This window comes from Sceloporus occidentalis, unplaced genomic scaffold (genome assembly GCF_023333645.1).
Source record: "Sceloporus occidentalis isolate IW3139 unplaced genomic scaffold, rSceOcc1.0.p SCAF_20, whole genome shotgun sequence".
Taxonomy (NCBI): Eukaryota; Metazoa; Chordata; class Lepidosauria; order Squamata; family Phrynosomatidae; genus Sceloporus; species Sceloporus occidentalis.
The window spans coordinates 4,038,948-4,054,223 of record NW_028317000.1 but is presented as its reverse complement, the minus strand read 5'-3'; the positions used below and the strand labels follow the sequence as shown (position 1 = coordinate 4,054,223).

At 46.3% G+C, this 15,276-nt stretch overlaps 1 protein-coding gene across 3 annotated transcripts in view; it reads right to left on the bottom strand.

Moving 5' to 3' along the window:
* Positions 1-3,086: 3,086 nt before the first annotated feature.
* LOC149301788 (semaphorin-6D-like) overlaps positions 3,087-15,276 on the bottom strand; it is a 74,918-nt gene continuing 62,728 nt past the window's right edge. For all 3 annotated transcript variants that reach the window (XM_089482777.1, XM_089482778.1, XM_089482779.1), the window contains one exon: positions 3,087-7,501. In XM_089482777.1, coding sequence (XP_089338903.1) covers positions 6,234-7,501 — 1,268 coding nt within the window. In that variant the 3' untranslated portion in view covers positions 3,087-6,233. The remainder of the gene's footprint in view (positions 7,502-15,276) is intronic.

Genomic DNA, 15,276 nt, shown 5'->3' with positions numbered 1-15,276 from the left:
GTCCTTTCTAACCAGACTCTATGAATATCCACAGAAATGCAAAACTTGTGGGCATCATAGTATCATAGAGTTGGAATGGATGCCAAAGGTCATCCATTCCAACCCCATTCTGCCATGCAGGAATACACAGTCGAAGCCTCACAGATGGCCATCCAGCCTCTGCTTAAAGACCTCCAAAGATGGAGACTCCATCGCACTCCAAGGGAGCATCTTCCACCGTCGAACATCTATTACTGTCAGGAGGTTCTTCCTAAGATTTAGGTGGAATCTCTTTCCTGAAATTTGAACTCATTACTCCATGTCTTTGTCTCTGGAGCAGCAGAAAACAAGCTTGCTCCCTCCTCAATATGGCATCCCTTCAAATATTTAAACAGGGCTCTCATATCACCTCTTAACCGTCTCTTCTCCAGGCTAAACATATCCAGCCCTTGTTGTTGTGTCCCTTCGAATAATTTCTGACTTGTGACCTAAGGCCATATTGCAGGGTTTTCTTAGCAAGATTTGAGTACTGCCTTTGCCTTCCTCCGAGGCTGAGAAAGTGTGGCTTGCCCACTTTCCGTGGCCGAGCAAGGATTCAAACCCAGGCCTCACAGTGTTCTCGCTCGAAAATGCGACACCCGTAATGCCATGGCAATAAATAAAATAAATAAGAAAAGGATGAGGTTTGGCCACTGGCAGGACCCGATGCTTTCCGGCATGCGCTTGGAAATTAATTGAAAAAGCTATTTGGCGTGGAATGGAAGGCGTGCGAATCGCCGGAAGGAATAAGCGCTCAAGAGTCCCCGCCGCAAGGTAATCGCCGAGCAAAGAAAATCCCTGCTGGGTAATTTTCTGCCAAATTCTCCGAAGCGGTTTGAGGGAATTACTTACGCCTCGTCTCCTGTGCGCAACCTGAGATGTGCGCACAACGGAGGCTAGATCGCCTTTTCCAACAAATGTGAAGCGCTTCTGCTCTTTTAGGAGTTATTTTCAAGGGATGCGGAGGATCCTTTTCCCTTCTGCTAAATGCTCTTTTACCGTTTTCCTAATGGGATTGGCAGTTCACCCAAGGGAGGCAAGACGTTTTTGCAAACAGAGATATCAACAGGGAGATATTGGGAGCCAGCCCAGAGGCCGCTTCCGAGTTTTGAGGAAAGGTGGAAAGTGTCGTTGTTGTCGTGTGCCTTCAAGTCATTTCCGACTTACGGTGACCCTATCATAGGGTTTTCTTGGCATGTTTCTTCAGAGCGGGTTTGCCATTGCCATCCTCTGAGTCTGAGAGAGTGTGATTTGCCCTAAGGACAAACTGGGTTTCCATGGCTACGATTCGAACCCAGGTATCCAGAGTCAGTCTAACACTCAAACCACGACGTCGCACTGGAGCCGGGGTCTCTCTATTCTTTTTATGCTAAAGAGACCCCAACCATTTGCAATGGTGTGCTTCGGCTTGGCAAAGCTAGTGTTGCGGAGAGGTTATGCAAGTAACCGGATCACTTGGGAACCGTCAAAGGTCTAGAAATGGAGCCCTAAGAGAAAAAGCTTTGGAGAGCTGATGAATGTTCGACATTGATTGATTGATTGACTGACTGACAACTGATATTGATTGACAACTTGAGAAGGAAGATTTGCCTTCCTCTGAAGCTGAGAGAGTATATAAGTTGCCCAAAGTCATCCATTGGGTCTCCACGCCAAGTAAGGATTTGAACCCTGGTTTTCAGGGTTTTCTTGGTCGGATTTCTTTGGCGGGATGCTTACCGTTCCCTTCTTCCGAAGCTGAGACAGAAAGCAGGGAAGAAGGAAACCATCTATCAGTTAAAAACGGGAAATTCATGCATCTCCCTCTCCACGGATTCTCTGTTTTAATCATCAGTCCTTTTCGCTGCCGGCTTCCCAGCCAAGAGGGAAGGAAAAGTTCACCCAGACGTCTAGCAAAGAAAGCTGGATCGAGAGTGAACTCTTGGAGTTTGGAGTGGTTTTGCAGATGTCCAACGAGGCGGACAGTGCTGGCAAAAGGTGGCTCTGTTTTTAAGGCCGGAGAGGTGTAGTTTGGCCCATAAGCACACAATTCATTGTATATCCTGAGTATCCATGGGGGATACGTTCCCAAATTATCATGGAAACACAAAAATCACAGTAAACAGTGAAACCTGTTGCAATGAATGACTTCTGGGGGAGGTTGACCATGGAGTCATAGCATTGCGCTGGAGGACCTAGACATTCTGGCGGAACTAGAGAGTCCTACAATGAACACTTCTCTGGGCATTTCTAGGTCCTCCGGTGCAATGTTATGTTCAACTTCGACCAGAGAATCACACTAGAATTGCACCTAGAAAAATGCCATCGCTTTTAGATATGAGTTGGCAATATGGGTCGAGCAACTGTGGATTCCAGTTTTGCAGATACGGTGGTCATAACATACTAGTCTCATTCCTCTCTTTCCAATTGAATCCATTCAGGTTGGGATCAGCGGACTTGTAGGATCCGAAACGAACGCCTGGAGTAGCTGCGTGTGTTAGGAAGAGAGCCCCCCTGTCCAAGAGGGGTCTACTTTTGAGGAGAACCAGATTCTGGTTACACACACAAGAGGTGAGCTCTGATACATCGGAGAACATTTGGCCACTTCTGGGAGGCATCTGTTTTCTCTGGCCATCGATGGATGGATAGGAATGGATGCCCAATTTGTTTTGTGTCCATATACTCTTCTCCTCTTTTTACGTTTGGAAAGGAAAAAGAAATTAACTGCTCAGGAGAGGCTTAGGTCTCTCTGATCTGATATCTGATCTTCTTATCAATCATAGATATCCAAGGATAACCTTTAATGGGTATTATGTTAACAGTTTTGTTTTTGGTTTGTGTACGGTTACGGTATTGGTTTGCATCTCCTTTCCTTCTCCTTTTCCAGATGTGTTGGACCACAAACTTCTATCATCCCCAAGTAATGGGGGATGATGGTTAAGGTAGCCCACCTCATTGGAAAGAGATAATAATAATAATAATAATAATAATAATAATAATAACCAGAGTCATAGGGAATATGCCCCCCTGCTTGCAAGGAAATATAGCAAATCCCATAGAAATATCACAGATAAGGATAACAAACAGTCAAACATGAAAAAAGGCACCGTTTTTCAAGACACAAAGAGGTTATACGTATATTTCAAGCGTCGGGTTCGAAACAGTCCTTCCGGATACCAAATTTACAGATTGGTCAGCGCTAATGGAACCGTGTGCATTGAGGTGGCCTTTTCCCTACATAGTAGGATTAAATCGTTTTTGTTTTCCCCGCCGCCCCTTTCCTCCTCCTTTCTCCGCTTCTCTTACATGAAGTTAAACAATGAAATATACACATATATATTTATACTTATGTACACGACGTTGTTGTTAAAAATTGGGGCCGGTTTAAAAACCGGAAGCAATCATCTTCTTTTGAGTTTGCAAATGTTTCCTCCCTTTTTTGCATTTGGGTACATTATCTTTTTAGTGCCAGCGCAACGGCCACTGGACTTATGGTTTCTGTCCCCATAATTTTGGGATCAAAATCCTAGGAGGACAAAATGGGGGACAAATTTAGGAACCGATGCAAACAAATCTAAACTGGGATTATTACAATTTTTCATAAAACAAGTTTTACCTCCTTTTTAATCTTAGCAATTTATCCCTATTCATGAACAAGCACCTTGGGGCTTTACTTTCTGGAATTGTGCTCCCGGTGAACTAGAAATCTCCATGCTGGAAAACTTCTCTGAACCAGTAGCAAACCAGTTATCAGTTAGCAATAACTGGCAACCCCTTTTCTCCTTCGCTCTTGCCATGACTAAGAGAGGTATCCATGGGATATAAGTATTGGAAGACAAGTCCACAAGGGTTCTTGCGGACTAGCAACTTGTGGGGATTGCTAGGTTTACTAAAGCACAAAATGTGGAAGGGCAAAATGGATGGTCTTAGCGGGGATAGTTTGGAAGGGAGACTAGGATCGGAGAGCAAAGGAACGGTGGAGTTTCAAGAGGGAAGGAATAACATCCAGAACCAAGGATTGGCTTTCCAGGGCAATTTTGCACTCACCAAATACCCCAAAAGGCAAACAGAAAAGGAGGGTGTTGGATAATCATTTTCAAAATACAAAGGACTGAAAACTGGCGAACAGGAACAATTGGTTCTTGCAGGATAATAGATAGTTTTCAATGCTACATTTCTCCCCCAAGAAGAATCTTGGGCCTGCGCAAAATGGAAGCCGCGAGAGTCTTGTCAAAGATGTGGCCCCAAGTGGGCCAGAAAGCATCAATAGTTCTCCAGTTAAGTCACAGCTTTGCTACTCGGTCCCCCTCTCGAAAGAAAACGACAACTTGATGCAAGTGACAAAAGGCTGCACGGGGGTTTCGCGAGCTCCGGAAACAACTTCGCGGTCCGACGGATAACAGTCGGCTCCCGTTGAGTCCCCAAAAAACGATGTGGGAGGTGGACTTGGTTTTCGGAGTCCGTTTCACATTTTCCAGAGGCTGCCCTCCCCAAAGGAAGGGCACCCATATACTTGTTGAAAAGAAAAGCAGAAAGAAAGTGCTACATTTGTGGGGAGCCCATGTGCTTCTCCCTATAGCTAATCCTATACCTGCCCTGATCTTTACATCCAACTCACGGGGTAGTGGAGTTACCTATTCTGAACCCAGAGTAACGGAGCCGTAACTGCTCTGTGTTCAGCAAGACTACATAGTCCTAGTGTAAGGCTACGTAAATGTCTCCCGTCTTAAGATCCAGCGTCCGGATTGGGCAAAGGAGTAACGGATGCAATCAGGGCACAAGAAAATGGCGATTCCACTTTGCTCCTGCCAAGTGAGCAAATTTGCGGCAATCAGAATTAGGATCCCTCTTGCAATTCCTTGGGTGCGAAAATGCTGGAAACGCCATGATCTTTGCACCCCGATCGGTACCTGAACAAACCTTTGGTACGCAACACGGCTGCTGGCTTTTAAGGTGGATCAGAGGTGTGGGACAGGCCAGGAGATATTACTTAGTTATGCACACATAACTAAGTAGTTACATAGCATATCAGTGCACATTTTCATTGCCAAGAGTCCTATCACCATACTCATATCACTAAGACACAGATGTGAGTCTTGTGAGCCACAGAGGTGCCACCCTGAGCTTCCCATTACCTCCAGGTGCTTGGTGATTTCCAGTTTATTGACATCTCCCCGTATATTTTGATTGACCTACCTCTTGGACTCTTTAACACTTTGGAAAGCTGAAATATTTGGGCAGCCCAGAAGGTACCCAAATTGTACGTTTTGGCTGCCGACACACTTCCGCACCTGTTCTACTAAATACAATGGTGATACCCATCTTAGAAAGCAAGGAAGGAAGCCAATTTGAGATGTACAACCGAAACCTAGACTAAAGCTATGGGTGGCAGCCCCCATCCCGCTCCGACTTTGCCCAGAAAGTGTGGCATTGGACTTTCTAAAGCAACAGTTTTCAAGTTTTGCTTTTGTTGTTGTATTTCTTAAAGGCTACATTGCTAGTCTTCATAGCAACAGAGGATAAAGTAAGGGCACTGAAAACTGGGTGAACGTCGATTGAGGTAACCATCCAAGTGGCATCACTTTCCCCAGAACTACCAATATCTCCCCCTCTTTCTAGGTCTCTTAATTCAGCTTGCCTACCACACAATGGGCCCACTTACCAAAAAAGAAAAAACCTCCCCTCAAATGTTCAAAATTTGGGGATCCAGAATTATGTGAAAAGTGGTGGGAAAAATACATAGATCGGGGTGGGCAACTGTGGAAAGCTAGGTAGCCACATTAGCCCTCAAAGAGGGGCACAAAATGGTCTTGCAGGCCAGATGCCCAACTCTGACGCAGATGTAGAAATGTTTGTATTTGCATAATGAAGACTGTGGGCACTGGATCTGGGCACCCATGTGCAACCTCAAAAACTCCCCAGTTGATGGATCCAAGAAAGGCTGAGAACTGCATACTGTCACGGGAGGTATGGCTAGGCCAAGGAATCTGCCTGTACCAGGAGGCAACCAATGAGGGAAGAGCGCTAATCTCCAAACTCCCTCCTCCCATTTTCCATCTTGCACATGCCCCTTTCTTTGTTGCAAGGCACGCTGGGATTTGTGTGTATTCCTTCCTCTTGGTGGGAAAAAATTTTCCTCCACCTGCCTTCCATTTTGAATAGCCAGCAAAGGTGGCCAGAGCAGGGAAGACCCCTGTGCGCCGCACAGAGTGCAAAACAAAACCCCTCGTCCCAGTGGCTCAGTAATTGAACTGCCTGGAAGACTGCGCTGGAGGAGAGGAAGGCATGAAGAGGGGCTGGGAAGCGGGGACACCGCCGGGCTTCATCAAGGAGACTGACCGCTTCATGCCCCCATGGCTGGGCAGCGAGATGGGGTCACCATAACTGTGCTGCCTGGAGAGGAAGAGCGCATGGGGGTGCCCATCATGGGGCACTGAGGTCCCCGTGGAGTGCATGCGGGTGAGAAGAGGCGGAGGCGGCCTCCCCGCTTGGCTGAGACTATGGTGCCGGGAGATCATCCCGCCGCCGCTCCCGCCAACGTTCACGAGTTTGGGGGCTCCGCAGAGCGAGTGTCTGTGAGACGGGTGTCTCCCCGGTTTCTCCAGGCATGATTGCGGAGGCGGATCTGGGGGCACGTCGAGTCTCCGGGGCAGGCTGTCCCTGGGTAAGGTCGAGGAGCTATAATAGGGGGCACTCTCGACGTCGGGGATCTTGGGTTGCACCCGGTTGGCGAAGGAGACGGATGTGTGCGGGACGGCGTTGGGGAAGTGGACAGGGATCCCTCCCAGAACCTTGGGGTTGCTGCTGCTTTCATGGAGGTGTTTGAGCAGCTCTTCTAACGTGGTGACCTCCATCCCTTTGGGCAGGTAGCACTGGGAGTGGCGCACCAGGACACGCTCCGAGTTGGGGATCTTCTTTTCGTCCAGGTAGCCGGCCAAGGTGGCGTCGTAGCCGTGGAGGTTGCTGGGAGCGGCGGCCGCCCCGGGGAAGGGGTACTGATGCGGATTGGTGACCGGGGTGTGGAAAAAGGGGGCCTTCCCTTGGGACTCCTTGGCGTTATTGAAGTTCTGGTTCTTCTCCCACTGGTTCCGGATGGCTTTCATGTTCTTCAGCGGGAGCTCTGGCGTCGACTCAGGGGTGGGCAAGGCGGAGAGCTCTGGGTGGTCTTTGAGCCCGGCTTTGGCCCCCGCACCGGGCGGCTCCTTCTCATTGGGGAGCAAAGTAGTGTAAAGTTTGGGGGCACCTCCTTCCATCATCCCGTCTTTGGCCGGGTTCTCCAAGAGGCCGTTCATTTTGGCCAGGCTCCGGAGGGACAGCGGACGCTGGACGCTGCTCTCGGGGTCTTTGTTGGCGTGCTTGGACTTCTGGAAGGAATGGTTGCAGTAACAGGAGACCAGCAACCCCGAAAGGAAGGCCCCCAGGACGAATGCCACGAAGACGCAGCCAATCAGGAAGGTGAAATGGACCGTCTTGAAGCCGTCTCGCCCTTCCGGCTCCTGCCTCACTCCTACAGGGAGAAAAACGGGGCACACAAGAAATGTGAATGTCAGCGTAAGATGAATGGGGAACACTGTTTTGGAATGACTTGTTTCCCACCCCTTTTTAGAAAAATCAGATTTTGACCAGGAATTGAAGGAGAATGCAGCAATGGCACAGAATGGTTGATGGACGGAAAAGAGGTGGCAATGAGGTTGAAATGGGCTTGGAAAGAGATTTATTAGGAGTCAGTTTGGTCCATGGTTTGCAGCTCCAACAAATAGAACAGCGTTGGAACATCATGCTGAGATTTCCATGTTGGAAATGCAAAACTAGAAGGTTTCTCCTGTCCAGCGTATGTTGAAGGATTGGTACCATTGACAAGTGCAACTCTGAAATAAGATTTCCCCTATATTCTGCCCTGGTCAAACTCCATTTGGAGCCCTTGGTTCGATTCTTGGCACCCCATTTTGGGAAGGATGGAGACAAGTTGGAGCAAGTTCAGAGAAAGGCAACAAGGATGGTAAGAGGGATGGAGAATAAAACACAGAAAGCTTCAAGGAGTTGGAGATGGAGAAGATATTTTAAAAAACCATTCTTTTCTTAACCCTCCCCCCCAAATCCAAATGGTATAATTACATAATAAAACTCTTAATTCGGTTCGTTGAAACGGTTTTAAAGGCCCTCCTTTAAAACTGTCACTTATATAGCACTTTTAATGGGGTCGGAATAAATATCTGGCCGGCTAATAATAAAAAAGGGAGAAATCTTTATTTTCCAACGGTGCGCTGTATATAAAATAAAGTCACCTCGCTTACCTAGCACTTAAAAAAGAAGCCGATGCAGCTTTATAACACAATATTAATACCGATCATCGCTGTTAATTTCGCCGTCGATTTGATTATACAGAAGCGGTTTTTAGTGGCACTTCTATTGCACTCTTAATGGGATGCAGGTATAATTGGTTTTTATTAATTGTTTCTTTAACAGCATTTCCCTGACATGTTTTGTTAATTAGCTGCGGTCCTCCCAGGTTTTTGCTCTTGTTCCCAGAACCTCATAGCATGGAGCCATTCAGTTAAAGCAGTCTCAAACAGGATTATTTCTGCAGTGCGGATGCGGCCTTGGAGAAACAAAGGGGGTCAAGACTAAACATACAGATGCTGCAGTTATAGCTGCGGGACATTGCACATAAAGGCATTTCGGACCTCCGAAATGAAAAATTTCCATCCGCTCTCCAAATTTCTAACACTGCAGAGAAGGAGATGCTGAAAATCGTTCCCAACTGGGGCTCTTCCTCTGCAGAAATAAAGCAGTTTCACGCCGCTTTAACTCATGCCATGGCTCAATGCTATGGAATTTGGGAATTGTAGTTTAGTGAGATATGACACTTTATCGGAGAGCTAAATCCCAGGATTCGGTAGCACAGAGCCATGGAAGTTAAAGTGCTGTCAATCTGCTTTATTTCTGCAGTGCAGACGCAGCTTCTGTCTTCACGTTTCCTGGGCGCTTTGCCTTGTTTTATATGATTAAACTTCATTTTTAAATGCAAAACAGAACTTCGAAGTCCCTGCAAGGCTAGAAATTTGCCTGAAAGGAAATTTCATGGAGGCAAAAGGGAAAATATTATTATTTTGCAAGATGATGCCCTCCCATTTTGCCCGCTCTTGTCCTATGCCTATGCATTGCTTCCTTCCTGGGGATCCACAGGATTCAATTGGACTTACTTCTGAGTACCATCAAATTGTTTTGTCCCCAAATTTCTAGCATCGCAGAGTATTAAAAACTGTTCACTGCAAAAAATACTTCTCTTTGCTGCCTTTGTGCTCCCCGACTTACTTTGCCTCCCCCTTTTCTTTGCAAACCTAAATTGGATTTCTAAGATACTCATCTGGAATTTTAAGTTACTGTAATGCTGAATTCGGGGATGCAAGGAAAATTGCATTTTTGGAGGGGTGCAACATCCTAATTTTGACCCGCTCCACCTCGACACAAACACAACTGGGGGGGGGGGGGGAAACCCAACAACCCACATGGTTTAAATTAATCCAGATCCAGCGACGAAAGTGTCGGCCAAACATCTGCGCTGGGCCAGAATTTGTGCCTTCCAGACTTAAGACAGTCTGGAAAAACCATCAAGGTACTGAGCAGCTTTGTTATTAAAAATGTGGAAAGGAAAAGAGAGAACGAAGCAGCCTGTTTTGGAGGAAGGCGAAGAAGGCAAGAAGGAAAAAACAAACAAAGCAGATGGGGAAAAAAGGGTGAGAGAAAGGATGGGGACGGAGAGATAAAATTAGGGCTTCTGTATATTACTTCTCTAGTCCTGAGAGAAGTCCAGGAGAGCTGGATTTTGGATTGGTGCCTTTATTATCTTGCAGATATCAAAGTGTGTAAACATCCAGGACCTGATTCCCGTTACCTTTTAAATGGGATCGCGGATTGGTTTGAACTGGTTCAAATGGCCCTGGTTCCCACTTGAACCGAATCGCTGAAGCAATTCAGAGGAGGCATGTACCAGACCCATTAAACCCACATCTTTTTGGATAAATCGATTCCGCGCAAGCGTGAACCGGATGCGGATCGGAATCGATTTAAATTTGCCTTTCGGCTGTCCGGAGCGGGTCCGTTTTGAACCAATTCATTCGTGAATGTGAACCACAAGTGGGTTATTTTACAGAGGAAAAATGCAGTTGGGGCAAATGTGTGAACCACGCTCCGCCGTCGAACCGATCCATCAATTCGGATCGCAGACTGATTTATTTGTAAGTGGGAATGAGGCCCAGCTTGCACAGAGTTCTTTGTCCCTGAAAAGCCTGGGAGAAAGCAAGATTGTCCCCAGTTCAGAATCCGGTGTTAGTCAGAAGACACCAATCTCTGATGATAAGAGGGCCTGCCCAACATTGCTCCACCACTTTTTTTGGTGGGGTAAATTTGGTATACTGTAATCTTGTATCCAAAACCAACCATACTAAGTAGATCTAAAGTTATTCCTGATGTTTCGCCACACTCTGTGGCTGGCATCTTCAGAGATTGCAATCCAAAGTCTCTTAAGATGCCAACCAGAGATGCAGGCGAAACGTCAGGAATAAACTCTTCTAGAACATGGCCACGTACCCCGAAAAACACACAAAAAACTATGGATGCCGGCCATGAAATCCTTCGCCTTCACATTTCTGAGTCCAACACCTTCAAGCAGGATCTCAGCCCAAAATCTTTGCAATAGAAGAGCTCTCTGCAAACTTTCAGGGCTGCACAGATTTGGGACCAACAGCAGATATTTTCCTTTCTGTCTTGGACGACTGTGCACAAAGGTTGGGTGGAAAATACACTGAGACAGGAGAAAGCTTCAAGTTGCAAATGCTGTGAATGCCAGGAAGATCTCATCCGATTCATGGCTTCTGTTTGTTTTGGGAGCGAGATTTTGGTGGCGGGAGGACAGGGAGGAAAAGACCTGGCCTGGGTTTTCCTCCGATGGGGATGTGACTGGCTCCGAAAAACAAGCCCATCTACGTGGCATCTGGTCCCATACCCCCCCTTGTGTGGATTTATGGGGTGGTCACCGAAAGGACAGAGCAAATCCCTGAACGAGAACCAGACGGTCAAAAGCAGAGGTACAAGAGCATTTCCAGACTCCCAGCCACTCTGCAAGAAAAGGCAATTTAATTTTCAGTTTTGGTGAAGGAGGTTCTGCAGACTCCGCTGGAGGAAAGGATAAGGAAGGAGGAAGAAAAGCCATTAAAAGGTTTTGCCAAACGGGCAGGTTTTCCCACCAAAACCCAACATGCGTGCGGTTAGTAACCGGAAACGGCATCCATGCGTAGCGGGGAATTTTAGACTCGTGTCCGTAAGTGTGTTATCCGTAAGATAGTGAAATAAGTGTGCAGAAAACTGGGACTGAACTCCATGCAGCGGATGCCGCTTGACTAAATGAGGATGCAATGGGAAAGAAGGAGGAATAATCCATCTGAAAGGGGCCACTAACAACCAGATTTTGCATCCATTTTACCCACAAAAATGGCATAATCTGAGGATATGGGTGACCCTTGGCAAAAGAAGAGATATAGGAACCCTGTGGCATATTTGAGACGCAGGCCCTGGACGGACCGGCGAAAAGCGCCGCCCTGTGGGTGGAGTCACGGCGTAGCGTCCGCACACTCGATGCCATGAACCCGCCCCCATGGCACCATTTGGGCACGCACCTGTTTACATAGCGATGACACCACTGGGGCACAGCGTCCAAACAGCGCAGCATGGAAGGGGTGTCATCCATGGTGCACCAGTGCGCCTATGATTTCCCTTCCAGGACGCTGCATAGCCCTAAGTTAGGAATAAATACAGCGTGCCCTCAGCTTACACGGGGGATCCCCCCTGTATAAGCTGAATTCCGCGCATGCTCAAGCCCCATTGGAATGAATGGGGCTCGTGCATGTGGCGGCGCAGCAGCACACACGCGCCACAGGCACATGCCCCATTCATTCCAATGGGATGTGCCGCCCCTTGCGCCCCGCGCGCTCCTGCGTGGCTCTACACAGGTTTGAGCGTATTTCTAGTTTTTGGGTGCTCCAGACCACTCCATCAAAGATAAATCTTGGCAGATTTATTCTTTTTACCCAGCTCTCCAACCCCCTCTGAGCCGCAACCGGCAACTAACGCTAGATTGGAAAGTCCAAGAAAAGAGGATCGGGTGAATTTTTTAGGGCAGGAGATCCATCCCTGTATTTAGAGGTAGACTGCCTTTAAAAATGGAGGGTCCATTTGGTGGATAGGGATTGGTAGACCCTCACCATTCTCCCCAAATTTGTCTGGTCCCCTTCTAAAGTGTTTTATAGATTGTATTTTATATCTGCACTGTGTTAAAGTCCCCAGGTATTTTTGGCCTATCCTCAAACTATACTTTCGAACTCTGTTTTCAGCACTTAAAGTAAGCGAAGGACAAAGCGGGAGGAGGACAGGGAAACCGGGACGTTTTAAAAACGGTCGGCAAAGTCGGACAGCAGAGAATTAACTGAAAATGCTTAAATACACACACATCCGTCCGGTGTGAGGTTTAAAGGTCTATCCCTGTAAGATGCCTGGAGCCTTGGAGAAGCAAAAGGCAGTAGATGATGATGATGATAGTGGTGAGGATGGTGATGGTGATGATGATGATAACAATAACAATCGAGGGGCTAAACTAACCTAAAGGCAATCTGTCCGACATGCATTTTGTTGCAGTCAGTGTGGTTTCCGACTTACAGCGACCCTATCCTGGGTTTTTTCTTGGCAAGATTTATTCAGAGAAGGTTTGCTGTTGCTTTCCTATCATAGAGATTATCTAAATTGCCCACCTCCCTTATCTCTGACTGGCTTGACTGTCGACTATTTTAACGGTTTTAATGGCTTATGGTATTTTATTATAATATAGTTTGGGATGGTGGAAGGAATCGTAGAATCGTAGAGTTGGAAGAGACCGCAAGGGCCATCCAGTCCAACCCTATTCTGCCATGCAGGAAATCACAATCAAAGCATCCTCAACAGATGGCCATCTAGCCTCTGCTTAAAGACCTCCAAGTAGTAGAGTGCATTTTAATACACGTATTTTATGTTGTATTGTATTTGGCATTGTAAGCCGCCTCGATCCTTGCAGGAGAGCTAGCATATAAATAAATTATTATTATTGTTATTATTATTATTACTATTTTCCTAAAAATGTGAGTTTGCAGCCCTGGTGCAATTAAGCCAATTTCCACATTGGGTCATCCCTTACCAGGGATTCGAACCCTGGCCTCCAACCCTCCACCAAAATGAATTATTAGGGGATTTGAAAGGGGTCCGTGGAGGTTTGGGAAAGCCAAGGGTCACCCCCATTGCCCCTATGTGCCCTGCCGCGCATACAATTTTTCTCCCCATGCTCCAATCATAGAGCCATTCCCGGTTTCTGATCTCTGTCCCTTCTTTCTAGAAAAATTGATTTTTATTATTTCTTTCCTAACAGCCACTTTTCCTTCGGCAAAGCGACTTTTGGGGGTGAGTAGGCGGCTGGGAGGAAGTCTCAGGGCTTCACAGGAAACCTCTGGCGGCAATGCTTTTTTCCAAATATCTTTCTTTTTTGCGGATGATGACCCCATGCGTTTCCTATCTTTCGGCTGGATGGCTTTTCACTCCTGCGCTCTTTAGGGGGCCAACGGACCAAAGGGAAAGGTTTGCGTTTTATCCCTGCTGCAAAATTTTCCCACTGACAAAACACACAATAAGAAAAAAGGCTGACACTGGAGCATTGCAAGCAAGGGATTTTGCCAAAAAACAATTATATATATATTATATGGCACACAAAGGGAGAGAGAAAAGCCAAAGCGGAGAGGAACTCTGCAGAAACCACTGATTGCTTTCTCTCCTTTTTTCCCCTTTAAAAAAAGGCATAAATTGGCTTTGAAAAGTGTGACATTTGAAAACAAAAAAGGAGGTCAAAACGTAAAAGGTTGCCGTTTATAAAGAAGAAGAAAAGGTGCTAAAAGGTTTTACGACGGTTTCGCCGACACATTCATCAATTGCAATTTAGTTGATGAATTGGCAAGGATCGATGGAGACGGGGACGGTTATGGGTTAAATATGAAATTTTATTCTAGATTAAATCCATTGGGATCAAAGCGGTTTATGTTTGGGTCCGCTAACAAGTCCGATTCCTCTAGTCTAGGGCCACGTTCCCACTTAGAAATAAATCGCTTTGCGATCCGAATCGATGGATCAGTTCGGCAGCGGAGCGTGGTTCACGCTACATTTTACCCCGATTGCATTTTTGTGCCACAAAACAAAATAAAATAACCCACTTGTGGTTCACATTGACGGACGAACTGATTCAAAACATACCCACGCCAGCCAGGCAAAGGGCAAAAATTAAATCGTTTCCGATCCACATCTGGTTCACACTTGCGCGGAATCGGTTTATCTAAAAAGACGCGGAAAAAATCAGCGCCAAAAAGACGCGGGTGTCAATAGGCTCATGGCCCCTCTCGCCGCATTGCTTCAAGTGTGAACCAGGGTCATTTAAACCGCTTCGAACTGATTTGCGAATCGGATTAAAACATAGTGGGAGTGAGGCCTAAATCGGGGAAATAAATGGATTTTGCTAAACTTGCTGATATTTGGAAACAAATATGAACTCAGCCCGCTGCTACTCATTCTTAACTTTGCATTGACAAGCTGCTTTAAAAGCACGGTTTTCAACTCCGATTCCTCTTTTTGCCCAGAAGACTACTTTTTAAAAATGGGGAAATTTTGAAATCTGGACATCTTGAGCCATCTTCCTTAAGGACAGATTTGATTCCTCTCCTTCTCGTCTCTTCTCCCCACTTCCGCTCTTAAAACCCAAATTTATGGAAGAACCAGCCATGTTGAGAGTTTTTGCAACTTGAAGGCCTGGCTCTCCTCCAAATTTCAGCAAAACCATTTACGCAATCGCTTGCTAGCACTGGGTGATTTTATATTATTTTGCTTTGCCTTTCAAGTCTGGGAGACGGCTTGGTTTTGATTTTCTTTTTTAATGTTGGTAAGTTCTGAGCTTTGCTTAATTTATTTCTATTTATTATTATTTTTTGTCACTCAGTACCGTAGCAAAATATAAAATCAAATAAAAACCCTGCCAAGTTTTCTGTACTCTAGTTCTCCGGCAAAACTAACGTGTCCAAATTTTGCATTTATTGGGGGATAAAAACAAAAATCAAGGAAAGAACCTCGACGAAAGAAGAGGTGAGACTATCCTCCCCTCCTTTTTTCCTTTCTGCACTTTTGCAGCGACTAGACCAAGGCAAAGCCGGCTGTGTGTTAAAA